The 22,897-nt window shown below is 42.3% G+C and overlaps 1 protein-coding gene across 11 annotated transcripts; it reads left to right on the top strand.

Annotated features, from left to right (window-relative positions):
* The first annotated feature begins 698 nt into the window (after nucleotides 1-698).
* Nucleotides 699-20,845, top strand: LOC135541757 (arginine-glutamic acid dipeptide repeats protein-like). 11 transcript variants are annotated; one of them, XM_064968106.1, is made up of 17 exons: nucleotides 699-1,062; nucleotides 2,397-2,457; nucleotides 2,758-2,882; nucleotides 3,386-3,485; nucleotides 3,736-3,834; nucleotides 4,180-4,260; nucleotides 6,430-6,577; nucleotides 9,328-9,408; nucleotides 9,621-9,814; nucleotides 10,025-10,192; nucleotides 10,423-10,548; nucleotides 10,801-12,077; nucleotides 12,251-12,452; nucleotides 13,443-14,163; nucleotides 14,602-14,760; nucleotides 14,905-15,108; nucleotides 16,700-20,845. In XM_064968106.1, exons 1-16 carry the CDS (start codon nucleotides 1,037-1,039, stop codon nucleotides 15,105-15,107), a joined length of 3,771 nt encoding a protein of 1,256 aa, XP_064824178.1. In that variant the 5' UTR covers nucleotides 699-1,036; the 3' UTR covers nucleotide 15,108; nucleotides 16,700-20,845. The 11 variants fall into 11 exon arrangements, with proteins under 11 accessions (XP_064824178.1, XP_064824172.1, XP_064824176.1 ...); XM_064968100.1 differs by having other exon boundaries at nucleotides 14,905-15,103; XM_064968104.1 differs by having other exon boundaries at nucleotides 14,623-14,760; nucleotides 14,905-15,103.
* The last annotated feature ends 2,052 nt before the right edge of the window (nucleotides 20,846-22,897 follow it).

Genomic DNA, 22,897 nt, shown 5'->3' on the forward strand with positions numbered 1-22,897 from the left:
TATGGACACTGAAGATAAACTGCAGACTAAGCTATACACTTCATAACTGTTTTGAATATTGCTTTGGTGCTAAACTGTATTTTCTTCAGAACTGAAGAGGAATTGGGAGACAAGGCTGTCTTTGCTGGGAAGAACTTCAGGAACCCGCTGGCTTAACTGAGTGCAATGGGCGCATACTCATTGGCATATAGGCACACACTTGCACATAACAGTTTAGAAACATTCAAATGATTACTTGCAAATGCTGAAGAAGCTTACGGGAAAAAACAGTTACACACACGTCAAGGCAGCTAGAAAGGCACATGAAGTTACACTCCATGACCATAGGTTAAGGTTACATGCATACATTACCTACCCTAGTCTACATGTATTCTGCTGCCCTAGAATCACAAGGTGTGTGTAGACTAGTTATTTACAATTCTGGCACTTTGTTGGGGGTAAAGATAAAGATAAATATAGAGCAAATTAACCAATGGTTTGGGAAAGTATAAAGGTAGTTGAATAAACTAATTCGTTTGGAACTGAACCATTTCCCTGTGGTCATTACTTTTTTGCACGATGTGTACATTTCTTGATTGTCAAGCATATGTATTATAAGGGTGACCGGTGTGACTGTTCTGCCATTGTTATATAATTTATTATTAAAATGTGTTCCTGGAATATTAGTCTGGGCTGGATAATGTATCCAGGTGTGAACCTGTTCAGTATTCTCGCGCTCTACAGTTTTCCTGGCGCTCTGAATAATGTCTGCGTTCGAAGCTGTTCTATATTTTGGTATCGATGCTCTCTGGGGCATGGTTCTGTAGACACTACAGTAGATTATCCTATTAGCGACCGCGGCACATGCTCCGTTATATCTACGGAGAGCGGAACTTTTAATGCTGAGCGTGGGGCTGAGGTCACTGCACAGTTTAGTGCTAGGGAGAAAAAAAAAATCGTCTCTTAGCCTCCATTTTGAGTAGTATGGAATAGCATAGTTTGTATCGACCACTACGCTGGCAGTGTCAACCTAAAAACGACACTAAAAGCCTCCGACATGGACGACCTGTTCAGTCCGAGAAGGTAATGGCGTTGCCACGTACATTTTTACATTGTTTTAGACGCGAATATTTTACATTTCTGTGTTTACCTTGCCATTTTTATGACATACTTGGAATTGCAATGGTCGCGATGGCGTTAGCTCGATCCATGTAGCTAAAGCTAGCAATCTATCGTACGGATACAATATTTCAGTATCTAGATATATTTAATTGATCACGTGGTGCATTGTGGATTACAGTCATCTGTGTAAATTCAGCTGTCACAGATTTGTGGTTTCTGTCGATTTTTTTCACTTCGGCTCCCGGGAAAGACTTGTCAATACTCCATTTTGCGAGACTGTCGGGCCACGTAAATAGACTGTGAGAATGCTTATTTTAAATGTAAAGTATGCGTTATTATAAGCTTCAAAGCAACACGCTTCAGGCTATGCTTATTTTGTAAAAAGGCAAGTGTGATAAGCATTGCAAGTGGCTGGAGACAGCACTCGTTTATGTAATGTTTGGAGGGAACGTAATAGCCGCATTCAGATAGGCTTTCACTGATGGATGGGCGGGATTAAAGGAAACGGCTGTCCAATTGAAATGCAAGATTAACCCAGTAATATGAAATATTTAGACTAGGATTAGGGATTAAGATTTTGTTAGGCTCATAGCCTATTTGCCTTGTGATTTGTGTTAAATATGTTTAATTCCTTTGCATGTTGCATGCACTAGTATGTCAGAAAAAGGGATGTATCTAGCACTAGTTTTTTTTCTGTTTTAGAACAGAACATTAACATTGCTATATGGTTATAAACATTACAATGCAATACAATTTAACTGTCCATATGTTACAGCAAACAACAGAAATTTGATAGCACACATCACACACATTTGAGAGGAGCACAGGGTCAAGCTACAGTGCAGCGCCCCTGGATGAAGAGCATGTTGTGGGGTTAAGGGCCCTGCTCAAAGGCCCAACGGTAGGGGATTGTTAAGATGTGAACCCAGCAGCCCTTCAGTTGTCAGATCAAATCCCCTCTTTATTTCTAGCGCTCGGCTCGGGATTCAAACAGTCAAGCTTTCTGCTAATGCTCCAATTCCTTAGCTGCTGGGCTACCTACCTACAATTACACTGTTCACTTGATTGATACTACAATTGATAGTGACATTTTGTCAACATGTGACTTGAATAAAACTGAGTTTTTAATGGTGAGCGAGCTTTACGCCTTTTCATTTTCCATGATTCTCTAATAAAATGTTTCTTGATTTTAGTTTTTATTCTGTTCAAATCAGTTGCAATTTAAGAGAGGATACTATGCACAATAACAATGTAACAATGTAATATCTAACTGTTATATGTTATAACTGAATTAGCCTTATTTCCAGGAGCCTGAACAGCACGCAGGGGGAGATCAGAGTGGGATCAAGTCATCAGGTAATAGTCCATTAACCCCCTTTAAGCAGGCTGTCCCTCTCTAATGTTTTGCCCATTAGAGAACTTACCATATAGCAGTACCGTTATGTCTTCAACAATCTACGTTGGTTTAGTGCTGCAAAATTTGAGAGCCTCGTGATACATACAGTATGTCATAAACTATCTCGCTGTCATAACCTGACATATATTTGTATGTATTTGTGAAATACATGGTGCATATCTCATATCACTGTAATCAACTGTCTGTGACAGTGAGACAAACATGGTCTTTATCTGTCTGTATTATTTGTGTGTATGCAGGCTAAGCTCCCTGAGCTGCAACCACGCCCTGTGTTTGGTGTTCAGACTCAGACAGAGAATGAAGAGCTGGTGTGGATGCCAGGGGTCAATGATTGTGACCTCCTCATGTACCTTAGAGCTGCCAGGTTTGTGCCGACTCAGCAACACTCATATTAGCCTGGTCCCAGACCTGTTTGTGCTGTATAGCCAACTCCTGTGGTTGTTGTTGGGTATACAGCACAAACAGATCTGGGACCAGGCTACACTCGTAGTGTATCTCTTGTGTGATGAATGGTGCAACCCTGACAGATTTAAAAACGGATGGGATTCATACCAAACCTGATGTCTGTCAGCCCTGCATAACACTGGTGTTGCGAGTAAGAGTGAAGTGCATTATTATGATCATTGAGTAGTGTGTAGAACATAATTGTTTCAGTTTGACTGCTGCTGGTTTTTAGTTGTCATTTAGTATAAAGACTTGTCCTATCAGAGTTCTTCCAGCTAGACTGTCAGGTCATTATTGTTAAAGATAATGTCATTTAAAAACACTTCTGTAGGCAACTGTAGTGCACAATGTCTGTCATGCTTGTCATCCTGACTGACTGCACAGCAGGATTTATTTATCTTCCATGTCTCTTCCTGATTGAAGGAGCATGGCAGCGTTTGCAGGGATGTGTGACGGAGGATCCACAGAGGACGGGTGTTTGGCGGCCTCTCGTGACGACACCACACTCAACGCTTTAAACATGGTGGGCAGGAATACTTTTCTGCATTTAAATGGGAATATGAAATAGAACAATGAGATCATTTCATTTTCACGTTCTCATTTATTATTTTTCCCACTTAAAAGTAATAGTTTTTTGTTTTTGTTTTTTTAAACATTGTAGAGAAATGTTTTTATAAAAAAATATAGTGTACAATTGCAAAAACAATATATTGTTACAAATAAGTACTTGAACCCTTCTCAGTAGATCTTTGATTGTCTCCCTCCCTCTACAGTTACACGCCAGCCGTTACGACGCAGCTAAAGCTCTCCAGCGCCTAGTGAAGAAACCTGTGCCCAAACTCATTGAGAAATGTTGGTCAGAGGATGATGTGGTAAAGCAGCCTTGCACCATGCTTACTTCAGGTCCAAAGACAATGTTTCATTTTAGGCACTTGGGCCCGATTTTTAATTGAGATGAGCATTGTAACTCTGACTCTTGCATAAATCATTCATTGAGTTCAACGTGAGATTTGCTCAGATATTTTAGTTAATCGCTCAAGACAGAATATGGCCCTATGTGTTGTTAGGGCTGCTCTGTGGTTACATCGGTTTACTCCAATATGTATTTTGGCCATTGTGTAACATAGACAATAGGGAAACAATATGAAACACGTTTAAACTGCATGGTATATTGTTGACTGTTTTTATTTCACGCACAATCTCTTTACAATCAACAGAAGCGGTTCATCAAAGGTTTGAGACAGTACGGCAAGAATTTCTTCAGGATTCGCAAAGAGCTGCTGCCCAACAAGAAAACGGTAAATGAAAACACCTGGTGTATAACTGGACATAAATATACACACAATCACCAGACCTAACTGTTTGCAATGCAGTCAGTGGTTCCTTCTTATTTGATGTACTTGCTGATATACTTGTTACGTTCCCCAGGAAGAACCAAATAATTTCACTCAAACAGAATGGGGAACTAACAAAGAGTGACTGACAACAACCAGGAGGGGTTCTGAAAAACACTCATGGGGGTTTCCACTAAAAGTTGACAAGCAACAACAACGGGAACCTGAAAGCCACCCACCACGTGTGTCCAATAAATTTTTCCCAAGAAGAGACAAAGAAAAGAAAAATCCGTACCAAATTTAAAGACAGGAAGCAAACCGAAACTGTAGAGCAAGACGAAAACATGGAAGATCAGAAAAAGGAATGTTTTTCCAGAAATCAAATAGGGAGAGCCAACTAAAAGGTGTTGACCCTCCACATCTCTCAAGACCACTGGGCCAGCCACTCTTAAATATCACCTGGGCCAGCATAGGTGAAATACCTTCCGACTAACGAGACGGCAATCAGCACAGGTGTAACACATACATAATGTCATGACGCTAGCCCTTTCAGTGAATTGGCTAGCAGAGATGTTAACAGCAGTTTTTATGACTTTACAACCACGTCGTGTCTCCCTGACCATGCCGTATGGGAGAGAGAGGGTCACAGTAGAACAAAGGAACTCTCCCGCCAAATTCTATCTCATCCCAGGATTTGAGAATTTAACAATATTCCTATATTGGAGAATGTGTAAACGTTCGGTGGAGAAGCCAGCTATGACCTGGTCCGTTTTATTTCATGTTTATGACCTCATGAGAGACAATACAGAAACATTACCCTAACTATGTTTATACAGGTTCCTCAGTTATGAGGCTTGCATCTAATTCTTGTATAAAATGAATGAGTAAGATGAAACTATTTGCGAAAGGATGTGATGTTAACCTTTAAAATGAGAGAATTGGCCTCCCATGTAAAGTTGAACTAAGTCAGTAGCCACGCCGAAGTGAATAGACAGCCTCTGTGATGAAAAGCCAATTCAGTTCCAAATAACGGGAGGACTTCACATTGAAAAGGGCTAATTTCAACTCTACAGGCCAGGAAACGTGAGAGCTTGCTCCACACGTGAAATGATATGAACTCTGAACTATTAATCACCTAAAGAAGAAGTGCATACTAAACTAGCATATATCAGACTGTACCTGAATATATGCGCAAATCTAGTATGAGAACACTGACCGACGAGGAAGCATCTCCAGAGTGAGATGAACCTCTCAGACCACGTGAACCTGTCTCACGATGATCCGGAAGACTCCACAAAGGACGACGGTGACATTGACTGGGCAAACCAGAGCCTCACATCACCAGCTCAACTATCGAAGCCAGCTTCACGTTAAATACAGTTCATTGCTTTTCCGAATGGGCTATCGTTAGCGGCATATGTATTTATGTGAGAATAGATTTCCAGGTCTGATAGAGACCAATGTTCCTTAGTCTTCCTTCCAAAACCCCCTTCTCTTCTCTCTGAATCTATCGTGTTATAACCAAACTGTTTGTGTTTAGTCCACTAGGGATGGTATTTACTGTATAATGTTATTATGTATTGTATAGTCTTTAATATGTATATTGTTTAATTAGTTAGTAAATAAATAATTGAGCCAATTTGTGTATGGATGATTCATAGTGGAGTCTGGGTTTGTGCAGATAACCAAGAATTTTACGACGTTCAGATGAGACTGACGGAAGGTAATAATAATAATTAATTAATAGAAGAATAATTGATCAGATATTAAAATTTGAAGAGTTATATTTGGAAAATGTAAATTTAGTAATCTGAACATTTTCCGTGGTGCCCTGACTTCCTAGTTAATTCAATTTACATTATTAAGTTTAATCACGTAATAATAATTACAGAGAATTGATTTGATAAAAAAACTTTACATTTAATGACAAGTCAGAGACACGACACTAACGATGTGACATCATTTAGCGCACCCTACGTGCTAACGTGCTATACGTGCTAAAGTCCATCCTCAAAACATAATTGGAAAAACCAAAACCTGTAACACAATCCAGCAACACATTCAATATCTTTATCTTCATTGGAATCTGCACACTGTGCCCTCTTCTTAAATCACGTGTTGTGTTGTTGGCAGGGGGAGTTGATCACATTCTACTATCACTGGAAGAAGACGCCTGAGGCTACAGGCACGCGGCCGTACCGTCAGCACCGTAGACAGCCGTCCTCACGCAAGGCCAAGACTCGCGCCACCGCTGCCACTGTGAACACCCCTTCACAATCCAGTGAGTGCCGGGGGTTTTCAATTCCTCTAAGATTTAGCTTATTTTATGGCCGGGTTCCTGGACACAGATTAGGACTGGTAGGGGATAGTGGGGTAAGTGGAGCCGTTTTTACATTCAGCATCACCCAGTCAAAGAAATTATTGTATTCTTTCTAACAAAGATATAGACTATGTATACAAAAGTGTGTGGACACCCCTTCAAATGAGTCGATTCAGTTATTTCAGCCACACCCGTTGCTGACAGGTGTATAAAATCGAGCACACAACCATACAATCGCCATAGACAAACATTGGCAGTAGAATGGCCTTAATGAAGAGCTCAGTGACTTTCAACGTGGCACCGTCATAGGATGCCACCTTTTGAACAAGTCAGTTGGTCAAATTCTGCCCTGGTCAACTGTAAGTGCTGTTATTATGAAGTGGAAACATCTAGGAGTAACAACGGGTTAGCAGGGAAGTGGTAGGCCACGCAAGCTCACAGAATGGGACCGCTGAGTGCTGAAGCACGTGAAAAGATTTTCTGTCCTTGGTTGCAACACTCACTACCGAGTCCCAAACTGCCTCTGGAAGCAATGTTAGCACAAGAACGGATCTTTGGGAGCTTCATGAAATGGATTTCCATTGGCCGAGCAGCCACACACACGCCCATGATCACCATGCGCAATCCCAAGCATGGGCTGGAATGGTGTAAAGCTCGCCGCCATTGGACTCTGGAGCAGTGGAAATGCGTTCTCTGGAGTGATGAATCACGCTTCACCATCTGGCAGTCCGACGGACAAATCTGAGTTTGGCGGATGCCAGGAGAACGCTACCTACCCCAATGCAAAGTGCCAACTGTAAAGTTTGGAGGAGGAATAATAATGGTCTGGGACTGTTTTTCATGTTTCGGGCTCGGCCCCTTAACGCTACAGCATACAATGACATTATAGACGATTCTGTGCTTCCAACTTTGTGGCAACAGTTTTGAGAAGGCCCTTTCCTGTTTCAACTTGACAATTCCCCCGTGCACAAAGCGAGGTCCATACAGAAATAGTTTGTTGAGATCAGTGTGGAAGAACTTGACTGGCCTGCACAGAGCCCTGACCTCAACCCCATCGAACACCTTTGGGATGAATTGGAGCGCCATCTGGGAGCCAGGCCTAATCGCCCAACATCAGTGCCTGACCTCACCAATGATCTTGTGGCTGAATGGAAGCAAGTCCCTGCAGCAATGTTCAAACATCTAGTGGAAAGCCTTTCCAAAAGTGTGGAAGCTGTTATAGCAGCAAAAGGGGGACTAACTCCATATTATTGCCGATGATTTTGGAATGAGATGTTTGATGAGCAGGTGTCCACATACATTTGGTCATGTAGTGTTAGAGCGTTGGACTTGTAACCGAAAGGTTGCAAGCTCATATCCCCGAGCTGACAAGGTACACATCTGTCGTTCTGCCCCTGAACAGGCAGTTAACCCACCTTTCCTAGGCCGTCATTGAAAATAAGAATTTGTTCTTAACTGACTTGCCTAGTTACATAAAGGTAAAATAAATAAAATTAAAATAAAATATACTGTGGGGAGAACAAGTATTTGATACACTGCTGATTTTGCAGGTTTTCCTACTTACAAAGCATGTTATGTCATGCAATAAAATGCAAATTAATTACTTAAAAATGATACAATGTGATTATCTGGATTTTTGTTTTAGATTCCGTCTCTCACAGTTGAAGTGTACCTATGATAACAATTACAGACCTCTACATGCTTTGTAAGTAGAAAACCTGCAAAATCGGCAGTGTATCAAATACTTGTTCTCCCCACTGTATCTACAACACAAAATCAATGTATACGTGTGTGTATAGTGCGTATGTTGTCATATGTGTGTATGCATGTGTCTGTGCCTTTGATTGTGTTGCTTCACAGTCCCACTGTTCCATAAGGTGTATTTTTAATCTATTTTTTAAATCTGATTCTACTGCTTGCATCAGTTACCTGATGTGGAATAGAGTTCCATGTAGTCATGGCTCTATGTAGTACTGTGCGCCTCCCATAGTCTGTTCTGGACTTGGGGACTGTGAAGAGACATCTGGTGGCATGTCTTGTGGGGTATGCATGGGTGTCTGAGCTGTGTGTTAGTAGTTTAAACAGACAGCTCGGTGCTTTCAACATGTCAATACCTCTCATAAATACAAGTAGTGATGAAGTCAATCTTTCCTCTACTTTGAGCTAGGAGAGATTGACATGCATATTATTATTATTAGCTCTCTGTGTACATCCAAGGGCCAGCCGTGCTGCCCTGTTCTGAGCCAATTGCAACTTTCCTAAGTCCTTTTTTGTGGCACCGGACCACACGACTTAAGTTGTCCAGGTGTGACAATTCTAGGGCCTGTAAGACCTGCCTTGTTGACAGTGCTTTTAAGAAGGTAGAGCAGCACCTTATCATGGACATACTTCTCCCCATCTTAGCTAATGTTGTATCAGTATGTTTTGACCATGACTAGACTCCAAGCAGTTTAGTCACCTCAACTTGCCCAATTTCCACATGATTTATTACAAGATTTAGTTGAAGTTTAGGGTTTCGTGAATGATTTGTCCCTAATTCAATGCTTTTAATATTTAGGACTAACTTATTCCTTGCCACCCATTCTGAAACTAAGGGTATTTTTCTATCTAGTCCAGTAACTGTAGATAACACAATAGGAGTGGGTATAGTCTTTGTCTGAATGAATAGCAGTGGGTATAGTCTTTAATCTGATCTCTTCTCTCTCCTGCAGTGGACATAAGTTCAGCCAGTGAGGATGACCTGGACAGTGAAGACAGCGAGCAAGACACCTGTGGACACTGTGCCACAACCAGTGAGTATCGCTTAACTCTGTCCGTTTCTTTATTTCCCCCATTGATCCTATTGGTTTGCATTGATGTCATGTATCATACTTGCTCCACCAGCCACCGGTGCTCAGTTCAATGGATTTTGATGTACTGTATGTTTCTGTCCTATGTTGATGACAAATCAAATTTCTCCTCTTGTGATCAATAAAGTTTATCCCATTCAATGCTTTAATTTCAGCCTCTAAGGACTGGCAGCACGGAGGCCGGGATAACATCCTCCTGTGTACCACCTGTCGTACCTACTACAACAAACATGGCCGCCTGCCGCCTGGCCCTAAGCCTGCTGACCCTCCCTTCATGTTCAAACCTGTCAAAGAGGAAGAGGAGGGCAACGGGAAGCACGGCATGAGGACGCGACGCAGCAGAACACCGGTAAGCCTGGGAACCACCCATCATAGCCCCATCTTGTGTATAACTCCCTTCCTCCCTGCCACCCACACTCCGCTCTCTTTCTCTACCACCCTCTCTCTCTTTCCCTACCACCCTCTCTCTCTTTCCCTACCACCATCATCATTATCTTTCTCTCTCAATTGTTGTTATGATATCTTTCAATACGTACTCTTAAGTTGTATCTCTCTCCAGTTGTCTTCATTAAGAAGTGGCCACAAGAGGCTGACCGGCTCTCCTACCAGTGAAGACCAGCAGTCCAGTAGCCATCCCTCTCCCGCCCCCAGTGGAGCTAGCTCCACCTCCAACACATCCAGAATCTCCTGTTTAGAGAAGACTGATAACACAAAGAAGCCTGGCAAGGTACAGTCACACACATATATTATTTTTGAAATTAGGGAAATAGATTTGAATGCACAGTAATGGCGCATTTGTGAATTGAAGTACACCTAATATCATATACAATCATAACATCTAGTTGTATTTCTGCCGTGCAGACCAAGGCTTCCCCTTTGTCCAAATACTTTTTACTGTGTTGTATATTCATGTAGAACTGAATTGAGTAAGTGAATTATATTCCTTCCATCGAACAGAAGATAAAGGAAGAGGCGCCCCTACCAAAGAGTACTAAACGTTCCAGGGAGAGTGCAGCCCAGGACCCAGAGGAGCCTGAGAGAACACCAACTAAAAGGACGAAGACACAGCAGGTCAGACAGAGTGTAAGACAATAGGAAAGCAATGACAGCTACAAGGTGCAAGATCAGAGAGAAGCAAAATAAGCTAAACCAGCTCTCAGAAACGTATCACTTTTGTTGACTCGTTATTCTTTAGTTAATGTTTTATCTTCCTGCACTGAGCTACATTGTTGGGTGTAACTAGATCTATCCAGTGGCTCTTTTTGGGTAACATTAGCATGATGAGAAACTCCCCTCACCAACAATTCTAACCTTGTGTCTCCATCCTCCTCTCAGGGTGAACAGGCAGAGTGCCGGTCGGAGGGCGATGGAGAGGCTGAGAGGGGTGAGGTGGAGGAGGAGAGCTGCTCAGACAGCCGCAGTGCCCAGGACGACGGCAGCAGCGACACCAAAGACATCGACCAGGACAACCGCTCCTCCTCCCCCAGCATCCCCAGCCCTCGCCAGGGCAATGAGAGTGATTCCGACTCCTCTGCCCAGCAGCTCCAGGGTGCCCACCAGGCAGCAGCAGAGACCGTCAGTGCCCCTGCTGCTGCCCTTGCTGAAACACAGACCCCACAAATTGTTCCTCCACCACGGGTTGCAGGCTCAAACACATCCCTGCCTCCCCAGGGTACCTCTCCCTCTGCAAAGCCTGGCCAGGTACAGGCCCAGGCAACCCCCTCCCCAGAGCCTCCCCAGCCTTCAGCCACCTCTGCTCAGGCTGGTCAGTCAGTTAGCGACCAGACAAGTCCCCCACACAACCGACCCCTACCCCCCTCTCACCCTCTCGCTGGCCCCTCACCTGTCCCTCCTCCGCTGGGACAGGCCTTCCATCCTCCAACTCCTGTATTACAGGGTCCTCTTCCTTCTCCTGGCTCTCTGCCTCCCACCCAGCCCCTGTCCCTCTATGGTGCTCCGACCCAGTGCCCCCACCCCCAGCGACCCCCTCCTCACTTTCCCAGGGAACCCTCCTTCCCCCAGGCCCTCCCCCTCACCTCCGCGCCCCAAATCAAACCACCCCCAACCACACCCATCCCTCCATCTCACAAGCAGCCACCACACCTCTCTTCTTCCCTTGCTCCCCCTTTCCCGCAGATGCCATCCAACCTGCCCCCTCCTCCGGCACTGAAGCCCCTCAACTCTCTGCCCAACCAGCACCCTCCCGGTGCCCCTCCACCCCCCCTCCAGCTCATGCCCCAATCCCTGCCCATGCAGCAGGGTGTCCCACCCCAGCCTCCCGTGCTCACGCAGCTGCAGAACCTCCCTGGCAGAGGCAGCCACTCCCACCCCCACTCCTCCCTGCCCTCCTGCTCTGCCCCCTCAGCCTTGCACCCTGTCCTCTCTGCCTCTTCTCCCTCTACCATGGGTCCAGTCCCTAGTCTCCAGCCCTCCTTCCCCTCTCTACGCCCCTCGCCCGAAAACCCCAATGGCATTGTAGGGTCACATGTCCAGATTAAAGAGGAGCCATTGGATGAATGTGAGGAGCTTGAGTGTCCGCCCCCTCCACCCAGAAGTCCCTCACCGGAACCTTTGGTTGTCAACATCGCCAGTCATGCCAGCCAATCAGCACGGTACTTACTGCATGACATCACTCCAGGCAGTCCTGTAAGATGGGCCTCCTTTACAGAGTTAATTGTGGCCATTGTGTTTCTCAAATGTTAACAGATGTTGTTCATCTGAATTACATATGTTCTCAAACAATATTGTTGTGTGATTGCTATATATGCTGTTTGATTCATTTCAGATTTTTCAAACACCTGGACCGTGGCTACAACTCGTGCTCCAGAACAGACCTGTTCTTCACTCCCCTGGCCTCATCCAAGCTGGCCAAGAAGAGAGAGGAGGCTGTGGAGAGATCCAAGAGAGAGGCTGAGCACAATGCCCGAGAAAGGGAGAAGGACAGAGAGAGGGAGAGGGAACGAGAGAGGCAGGAAGACAAAAATGCTGTGAGTAATATTCCCTCTGTTCCTTTTTTTCTTTGACAAAACTGATGTGATGTCTATGTATCTCAGCAATGTTATCAATGATATTATTACATACTAGTACAACAATGTTATCAATGATATTATTACATACTAGTACAACAATGTTATCAATGATATTATTACATACTAGTACAACAATGTTATCAATGATATTATTACATACTAGTACAACAATGTTATCAATGATATTATTACATACTAGTACAACAATATTATCAATGATATTATTACATACTAGTACAACAATGTTATCAATGATATTATTACCAGTGGTGGAAAAAGTACCAAACTGTCATACTTGAGGAAAAGTAAAGATACCTTAATAGAAAATTACTCAAGTAAAAGTGAAAGTCACCCAGTAAAATTCTACTTGAGTAAAAGTCTAAAAGTATTTGGTTTAAAATATACTTAAGTATCAAAAGTAAAATTAAAAGTATAAATCATTTCAAATTCCTTATTTTAAGCAAACCAAATGGCACCATTTTCTTGTTTTTGAAATTTACGGAAAGCCCGGGGCACACTCCAACATTCAGACATAATCCAACACTCAGACATAATCTGTGTGTTTAGTGAGTCTGCCAGATCAGAGGCAGTCGGGCTGATCAGGGATGTTCAGTTGATAAGTGTGTGAATTTTACTATTTTCCTGTCCTGCTAAGCATTCACAATGTAATGAGTACTTTTGGGTGTCAAAGAAAATGTATGGAGTAAAAAGTACATTATTTTGACTGTGTGAAGTAAAGTAGTCATAAATATAAATAGTTAAGTACAGATACCCCAAAAAACGACTAAAGTATTACTTTAAAGTATTTTTACTTAAGTACTTTACACCACTGATTATTATATAGTAGTACAACAATGTTATCAGTTGGATGTTTTGGATACCTGTAGGACTCTATACATTGTTTTCTTTCAAATTTGAACCACCTTAATGAGCCTCTTCTTCTTCCAGAGAGCGTCCAGCTCGTCCCACGACAGCCGTATGAGTGATGTCCAAATGTCCAGCCAGGTCCACATGCGCTCCTCCTTCGAGCAGCCCCCCACCAGTGTGGCCGCTGTGCCCCCTTACATCGGCCCCGACACCCCTGCCCTGCGCACCCTCAGTGAGTACGCCCGACCCCACGTCATGTCCCCCAACAATCGCAACCACCCCTTCTTCGTGTCTCTGTCCCCCGGGGACCCTCTGCTGGCATACCACATGCCTGGCCTGTACGCCGCCGAGCCCAGCCTGAGAGAGAGGGAGCTCCGTAACCTCCGGGAGAGGGAGCTCCGCGAGAGGATGAAGCCTGGCTTCGAGGTCAAGCCCCCGGAGATGGAGACCATGCATCCATCAGCCAACCCCATGGAGCACTTTGCCAGACATGGAGCCCTGGCCCTGCCTCATATCGCTGGGCCGCCCCACCACCCCTTTGGCCACTTCCACCCGGTCATGCAGAACCACCTGGAGAGGGAGAGGCAGGCACTGGCCCTGGCCGGGCCCCAAATGCGTCCAGAGCTAAGCTACGCTGAGAGACTGACTGCTGAGAGGCTCCATGCTGAGAGGATGGCATCTGTGGCTAACGACCCGGCCGCCAGGCTGCAGATGCTCAACGTCACACCGCATCACCACCAGCACTCCCACATCCACTCACACCTGCACCTACATCAGCAGGACCCACTCAACCAAGGTGAGGGTAAGGACATTTCTACTAAATTATATTCTGTCTTGTTTCATCTTCAGGATATGTGTGTACTGTATATGTGTGTACTGTATATGTGTGTACTGTATATGTGTGTACTGTATATGTGTGTACTGTATATGTGTGTATGTGTGTACTGTGTGTGTGCGTGTGCGTGTGTGTGTGTGTGTGTACTGTACATACAAATTGATTATTGTTTTAAAAACAAGAACATTTGATTTGTAATATATATATATATATATATATATATATATATCTTATATTCTTATTTAATGTTGTTTGATAGCCTCTTCTCTCAACATTAAATGAGACTGACTCTCCTCACTGTATTACTCTGTCTACCTACCAGTATAGTTTGTCCCCCTGCCCAATATTAACTGATGTTTATGAAATGTGTTAATTTATATATTGTTTGTTCTCCTGCCTCATTAGATGTGTGTTACTGTCACCCAGGTAATGGGCCCCACCCCCTGGATCCCCTGGCTCCTGGGCCCCGTCTGGCCCGCTTCCCCTTCCCTGGAGGCCCCATCCCCAACCCTCTGCTCAATGACCTGCCCCACGACCATGACATGTTGCGACACCCACTGTTTGGTGAGGAACAATAACATTCACCTTGACTATCTAAATGGGAATACACACACATCCAATTCACTGTATTCAGACTATATTTCTGTGATTGTGAGGTGACTAAGACTCACTCTGATGTTTTGTGCCCCTTGATCAACATCCATACAGCCTATGCCGCTGTTGCAGGAGCAGGGTACCCCCGTGAGCTTCAGGGGCCCATCCCCCAGATGTCTGCAGCCCACCAGCTCCAGGCCATGCACGCCCAGTCAGCAGAGTTGCAGAGGCTGGCCATGGAGCAGCAGTGGCTACACGGACACCACCACCTACAACATGGGGGGCCTCTGCCCGGACAGGAGGATTACTACAGGTGAGGTGATTACCAACTCCGAACAATAACGACAACAACAGTTTACCTGAACAGTGCTTTCATTTATGCATTTGCTGAAAAATTGAAATCACTAGACAAAGTTGGATCTTGATTATTGATGAGCTAATATTATATCATAAATCACTAGACAAATGTGGGATCTTGGTTTATTGATGAACTATTGCACTAACATTAATAAACTCAGCAAAAAAAGAAACGTCCTCTCACTGTCAACTGCAAACTTAACATGTTTAAATAGTTGTATGAACATAATAAGATTCAACAACAGACAAACTGAACAAGCTCCACAGACATGTGACTAACAGAAATTGAATAATGTGTCCCTGATCAAAGGGAGGGTCAAAATCAAAAGTAACAGTCAGTATCTGGTGTGGCCACCAGCTGCATTAAGTACTGCAGTGCATCTCCTCCTCATGGACTGCACCAGATTTGCCAGTTCTTGCTGTGAGATGTTACCCCACTCTTCCACCAAGGCACCTGCAAGTTCCCAGACATTTCCGGGGGGAATGACCCTAGCCCTCACCCTCCGATCCAACAGATCCCAGACGTGCTCAATGGGATTGAGATCCAGGCTCTTCGGTGGCCATGGCAGAACACTGACATTCCTGTCTTGCAGGAAATCACGCACAGAACGAGCAGTATGGCTGGTGGCATTGTCATGCTGGAGGGTCATGTCAGGATGAGCCTGCAGGAAGGGTTCCACATGAGGGAGGAGAATGTCTTCCCTGTAACGTACAGCATTGAGATTGCCTGCAATGACAACAAGCTCAGTCCGATGATGCTGTGACACACCGCCCCAGACCATGACGGACCCTCCACCTCCAAATCGATCCCGTTCCATAGTACAGGCCTCGGTGTAACGCTCATTCCTTCGACGATAAATGCAAATCTGACCATCACCGCTGGTGAGATGAAACCGCGACTCGTCAGTGAACCAGCGACAGTGGGTTTGTGCCCATAGGGGACGTTGTTGCCGGTGATGTCTGGTGAGGTCCTGCCTCTCTCAGCCTATTGCAGACAGTCTGAGCACTGATGGAGTGATTGTGCTTTCCTGGTGTAACTCGGGCAGTTGTTGTTGCCATCCTGTACCTGTCCCGCTGGTGTGATGTTCTGATGTACTGATCCTGTGCAGTTGTTGTTACACGTGGTCTGCCACTGCGAGGACGATCAGCTGTCAGTCATGTCTCCCTGTAGCGCTGTCTTAGGCGTCTCACAGTATGGACATTGCAATTTATTGCCCTGGCCACATCTGCAGTCCTCATGCCTCCTTTCAGCATGCCTGTGTTTTTCAGAGTCAGTCGAGAGGCCTCTTTCGTGTCCTAAGTTTTCATAACTGTGACCTTAATTGTCTACCATCTGTAAGCTGTTAGTGTCTTAACGACTGTTCCACAGGTGCATGTTCATTAATTGTTTATGGTTCATTGAACAAGCATGGGAAACGGTGTTTAAACCCTTTACAATGAAGATCTATGAAGTTATTTGGATTTTTACAAATTATCTTTGAGACAGGCTCCTGAAAAAGAGATGTTTCTTTTTTTGCTGAGTTTAGTTTATTAATGTTATTTTCCTCCACAGCCGTCTGAAGAAAGAAGGTGACAAGCCATCGTGAGACACCTGACGATGTGAGTCACCATGGAAATGCATAAAGAGATAATGCTGTGTAATGCTGTGTACTTTTGAAATACATTATGTGACAACTGATCTTTTTTTATTCATTTAAATGTAATCTAGAGTTAAGAATCTTTGTGGCTCATAATACTTGTTCCTTGCTCAGCACTTAAAGGGATAGTTTACTCCCAATCATCGAAAGTTTGAGAGTATTTCATATCTCAATAATGGTCTGTTATAAAGATTAGCATAGTTTCTGTTCCATGCCATTTTTTGTCTATAGACGTTACACATTTTTCCACTTAATATGGATTTCATAGCTTTTTTTTTTTTTTTTTTTTTTTTTTTCATAGATTTCATAGATTTCTCCTAATGCAATATAGCGGGCAGGATCTACACAATAGATGGTGTGGAATATAGCTCACCTTTGAAGTTATGAAAACATCTGACAAACTTTGATTAGGGGGTGACTATCCTTTTACTTTCTAAACATTCTGACTGATCTCCTTGTACAGAATGACATTTAATATTATATGTTTGGATGATTGACTGTAATAACCTTGCATGACTGTTTCCCTTCGATTTTCATCAGAACTTAGAGTAGCGTTGCTAATGTGTGATTAGACAACAACAAAAAGCATAGTAGATACATTTTATTCTATATCTGCAAAATATTTGTCTAAAACCTAAAGTTTTATATATTTCAAGATGTTTTCACAATTTAACCTGACACATACAGTAACATTTTTTAGATTGTAAATAATACATGTTCAATATTCTATATTATTAACTATGATTATTATGAATATTAGTGAATTCTTGACTTGCAAGCTGGCACAATAAAGTTAAATTATTTAGCTATACACACACAGAATATATAGCGTTATAAAGTAAAGTGAGTTAACACAGACAATTATAAATTGGAGTATCACTATTGTCACCCCTGACATAAAACGGTGTTTAGAACAGTGAATCCAGATAGTAATATTGTTTTGGTTAGACAAAACAGAAAAAGCATTTAAACCTTGGCATCTCTACCATGGACAAACCCTGTTTGAATATTTATGTGAAATAATATGTAAAACAAAGTGTATGCATTGCATATTTATTTGAATAAATAACTCTGCAATAACATGATAGAATGTATTGTTCAAACTGTACCCTCTTTGGATGGATGGATGGAACTTTTGGGGAATTGTTTATGTGGTAACAGTAATGGGCCAATAGGGGGCAATCCTCACCCTTCCTTAGTGAAACGGTTGTTTCAGTAGGATCACTTTCTAACGAGAAAGAAATAATGACGCTCAAATTTAAGATCATTAAACAAAATAATGAGGGATTCTATCAGCCTAATCGAGGTGTAGATTACATTGCAGTGCTCTCACATTCCAGTGTACGAACTTGTAAACAAGGCTGCATGGGATTTCTCTTAATGCGACTTTGTACATTTTCCAATGGCAAAGGTATAATTCCAGGAGCCACTTGTGGATTTGACAGCTCTAACACAGTTCAATCTCTGACACCGCCAAAACAATCGCTCTGCGGGTGTCAGCTAAAGTGGATCTGATTGAATAGAGTCCCTAGTCCCGAGCATATGGGACTGTAGACCCCACATTCAGACCTGTGCAATAATAAATGGAGTCAAAGAGATGTATGGTAAGTTGAATTGCTTAACAATGACAAATAGCTTCTTGAAGTTATTCAATCAATTTACACACAACACCATACTATATATTATAGAGGTTCATTAAACTTGTCTAAGGTGAAAAGTGTTAGTGTTGCTCTTGATATTGATTTCACATTTGTCAAATATGGCAGATATTATTTGGCCTTTCTTTCCACTGCTGATAAAACCATTCAGAGCCTTGCATAGACCATGTTAACATTAGCCTTTAATAATCATGCAGAATAATGATGAAATACATTGTTACTTTAATAAGTGCACAATATGATATTATGTTTTGTAAATGACAGCCCTTGGTGGAAATGTCATTGAGATCTTATGGTAATTTACTACAGCTGAATGATTTGTTTGGGCTGACCATAATTTAGATAATTAATTAATTATACAACAACATGCATATATCAAATTGTATCAATTCTTTCAATTGGACTCTTCCTCCAATGTTTTTCTCTTCACTCAAAGTAACGCTTTGGAAATACATTCGGTCATGCAAGTCATGACATGTACAATATACATAACATGACCAGAAATATGTGGACAACTGCTCATTAAACATCTCATTACAAACTTATGACCATTAATGACTTGGTCTCCCCTTTGCTGCTATAACAGGCTCCACTCTTCTGGGAAGGCTTTCCACAAGATGTTGGAACATTACTGCGGAGACTTGCTTCTATTTAGCCAACAGCATTAGTGAGGTCGGGCACTGATGTTGGGCGATCAGACCTGGCTCACAGTCTGCGTTCCAATTCATCCCAAATGTGTTCGACGGGGTTAAGGCCAGTGAAATTATTTTACACCGATCTCGACAAACCATTTCTGTATGGATCTCTCTTTGTGCACGGGGGCATTGTCATGCTGAAACAGAAAAGCGCCTTCCAACTTTGTGGCAAAAGTTTGGGGAAGCACAGAATCATCTAGAATGTCATTGTATGCTGTCGCGTTAAGATTTTCCTTCACTGGAACTGTCGGTAAGATGTCGGTAAGAAGGCATCCTATGATGGTGACACGTTGAAAGTCACTGAGCACTTCAGTAAGGCTATTCTACTGCCAATGTTTGTCTATGGAGATTGCATGACTGTGCTCGACTTTATACATCCGTCAGCAACGGGTGTGGCTGAAATAGCAGAATCCACAAATTTGAAGGGGTGTCCACATACTTTTGTATATATAGTGTATTTGATATGATCTTTGCATAGAAGTGGCCTACACTATGTTTGTTGACCATGGTACATTCACGTCATTTTTTAAATCCCTTTTACAAGCACAGAATGTTTTGCAAAGTTCTGCCATTTGCATGCATGACAAAGCAAAAACATGGCTTGGCTTCTCTCCAAGCATTAACATAAACCTACCTGCTTGACTGACATCTTTGACTTACACTAAACCCTGACAAATACATTTTCTCCACATAGACTTTCTACATACAAATGGCATTGATTTTACTTTGCACATTTATCAAAAATAGTCTCTCTGGTTGCCTTCCAAATGTTCTTGATAAAACTATATAACTGAAATGCTGACTGAATTAAATCACAACAAATGCATTTTACATGATCCAAATACTCTGTTTTACACACATGAAGGCACCACATAGTCATACTTACCATGTTGCTGTAAAGTGACATCGACATACTGTACAGTCTAATAGTCTCTATGGTACTCGCAGAAAAATGTTAGCCCTGCTATGTAGGCCTGTTTAATGCAGTCTGAGAAATGTTTGCACACTGAACATATGATCATTAAATTAGAACATATCTCACTGTCAAAACGTATATAATTGACCAGCTTCCCGTTGACCAGCTTCCCGTCAAGCTTCCTGTTGAGTAAAACATTAGGGGCCGGTGTCCCAGATACAGATTAATCTGTATCCGGAAAAACACCCCATGTGGATTAGAATACTTATGAATGTTACTACTACTGTACTGCCAGTAAACACTATTTTATGATAATGGAAATTACTACTGTGATTGAGATATAAATGTTTGTGAGTGTTACTTTGTTGTATGAAACTGTTGATGACACTGCTATGGTCCCAAGTGAAAATATCTGGAAACGTTCCCCTAGAAGCAATAGCTTCATATCATGCCTCGTCCTCAGTTGAATCATTCAGGTCTTCAGCTTCCCTACTCTTCACCACATAGCGTCAAAGGTACTGGATGGCAGATATGGTACTCACATTTGCCAGCAGAGCTGAACAATAGTTCAGAGAGAGTTATTTACAGTATTTTGAATCTGTCCCACAATTATACTAGCCTGGTCCCAGTTCTGTTTGTCCTTGCATGGCAGGAGTTGGCAAGAGCAGAAACATACTGGCATCCTGGCTACAATTATACATGTGTTGTTGAAGATATACAGTGTCAACTTATCTATATGCAATTTTTATACATAAGAAAATAATAAATACAATAAAAAATGGATAAAGAAACCAATGAGCGCTGGACTGTCGTTCACGGTCACAAACCAGCGCTCTTTCTCTCCCCTTGGCACTTTTATGGCGTCTCTCTTGCATAATATAGCTGTTTCGGTGTGGCAAACCAGCTGCTCCTGGATGACATTCTGTCCTGGGTACATGTCCTGGGGTGGCAGTGGCACAGACTGTAGGGTGAGGGATGTTGAGATGGCATTTAATATACCAGTGCCACCTTCTCTTGACTGCTCTCCATCGAATCTTTTGATATATGAGACATCACAGGCTCCAGAGGGGTCCCTGTTAGCTATGCACCTGTTGCTAGAAGATTCTGGAACTGAACCCAGATCATTTGTTACATCCTGGTTCCTTGAGATCTCCTCTGTGATCTGCTCAGCAGTGTATCCTGGAAAACTGGTCATGTGAGCAGAGTTGGGCAGCCACACTACTGTAACCTTCCACCTATATATAATATCAAAACATGCTCTGCTTACTATAAACACTAATGGGGATTCCAACCCAAGTTAAGTGTGCATAAATGGAACGTAATATGCTATTTATGCACGTTTCTCTCTATGCATATTCTGAACTTGAATTTAACCATGAGAATAGCATGCTCTTCAGCCTCTAATTGTTGGGGATGGAGATCAAAGAAATGAAGATGAGGCAGAGGTGTGTCTACAGATACGCCATATTCCGACTTGGATTTAGTTCCCTCATAATTCCACCACTTTTGAGCTCGATGAATAAGGTTGAGCAACCTGTCGGTTCCAAGTGGAACATCTACTTAATTTTTTTCTGATAGAAATTACACCATTCTCCATGCACTGTAATTTACAACTGGATAAGAGCTATTGATAAGAGCCTAGGTAAATAAGTAAACCATTTGGATAAGGGGATTGTAATTATAGATGACAATTGCTTTAAATCTATTTTACCATATGATCGCTGTAGACAAATGTGAAACCAGTCATTTGGCAGCAAATTGAAGCATATCACCATATCACCTTTTTCCACAGTGAAGTTTATGTAATACTGGCCTTATAATTTGGGATGAAATTTGGAGACCCAATCTGTAGGTTTCTATAGCCATGCACAAAAGACAGTATGGCATCAAACCTACCTGAGTTGGTTTTTTATTTCTAGAATGTTTTAATTATATGAGCAAACTTTTCACTGTATTTTTTTCCATTTGTATCGCACATACATTTATAACTGTCACTGACTTACACTGACTTCCTTACATTTCGCACAATTTCATTAAATTGTTAGTTTACCATTCTTTCACCTGTCACGTTTGTGTGGTTGTTCCTGAGGATCGCTAGCAATATTGGATCATATTAGGCTAACGTATTACAAGTTGTGCAATCATTTGGGACGTGTAGCCTATTTAATTCAGACCATACTATCAGTTTAAACCTGGCGCACGGTTCACCATGCCTGGACCGCTGTCATCACAGTTCCATGATTAGTGAGGAATCGGGATTATTCGAGAAGATTTCTAGGACTACTGTTTTGGAGGACCATTGTTCCCTTTTCTCACCTTCCAATATTTAATGACTTGAACAATTGAATATGGCAACTTTCAGGATGAATCAAACCACTGTATTTTTGATTCACCAATATATTTAGTGAGAAAGCCTGTTTTCATTATTATTCATAAATACTTTCCTAGTCCTAAATAAATATACAAGATCAGAGTATTTTTTTAACCACCAATTGGTGCTGAAAAGGAGATATGTGTGTGTTTATATGGCTTTCTTTCATTGATCCCTAATATTCTAAACCCTCCATACAGTGCCTTCAGAAAGTATTTACAACACCTTGACTTTTTCCACATGTTGTTGTTACAAGGTGGGATTAAAATGGATTCATCATTTTTTTTGTCAACTATCTACACAAAATAGAAGAAAAATTCTAACATTTGTAAAAAACAATACATGAAAAATGAAACACTAAAATATCTTCATTACATAAGTATTCAACCCATGTTAGAATCACCCTTGGCAGTGATTAGAGCTGTGAATCTTTCTGGGTAAGTCTCTAAGAACTTTACACACCTGGACTGTAC

Source organism: Oncorhynchus masou, chromosome 6, assembly GCF_036934945.1.
Source record: "Oncorhynchus masou masou isolate Uvic2021 chromosome 6, UVic_Omas_1.1, whole genome shotgun sequence".
NCBI lineage: Eukaryota > Metazoa > Chordata > Actinopteri > Salmoniformes > Salmonidae > Oncorhynchus > Oncorhynchus masou.

Bases quoted from the DNA above. Each gene is read 5' to 3' on its own strand.
- LOC135541757 (XM_064968100.1), top strand. From the start codon at position 1,037: ATGGACGACCTGTTCAGTCCGAGAAG. The intron at 3,835-4,179 runs GTAAAGCAGCCT...TACAATCAACAG, and splicing joins GTTGGTCAGAGGATGATGTG to AAGCGGTTCATCAAAGGTTT. The intron at 6,578-9,327 runs GTGAGTGCCGGG...TCTCTCCTGCAG, and splicing joins GAACACCCCTTCACAATCCA to TGGACATAAGTTCAGCCAGT.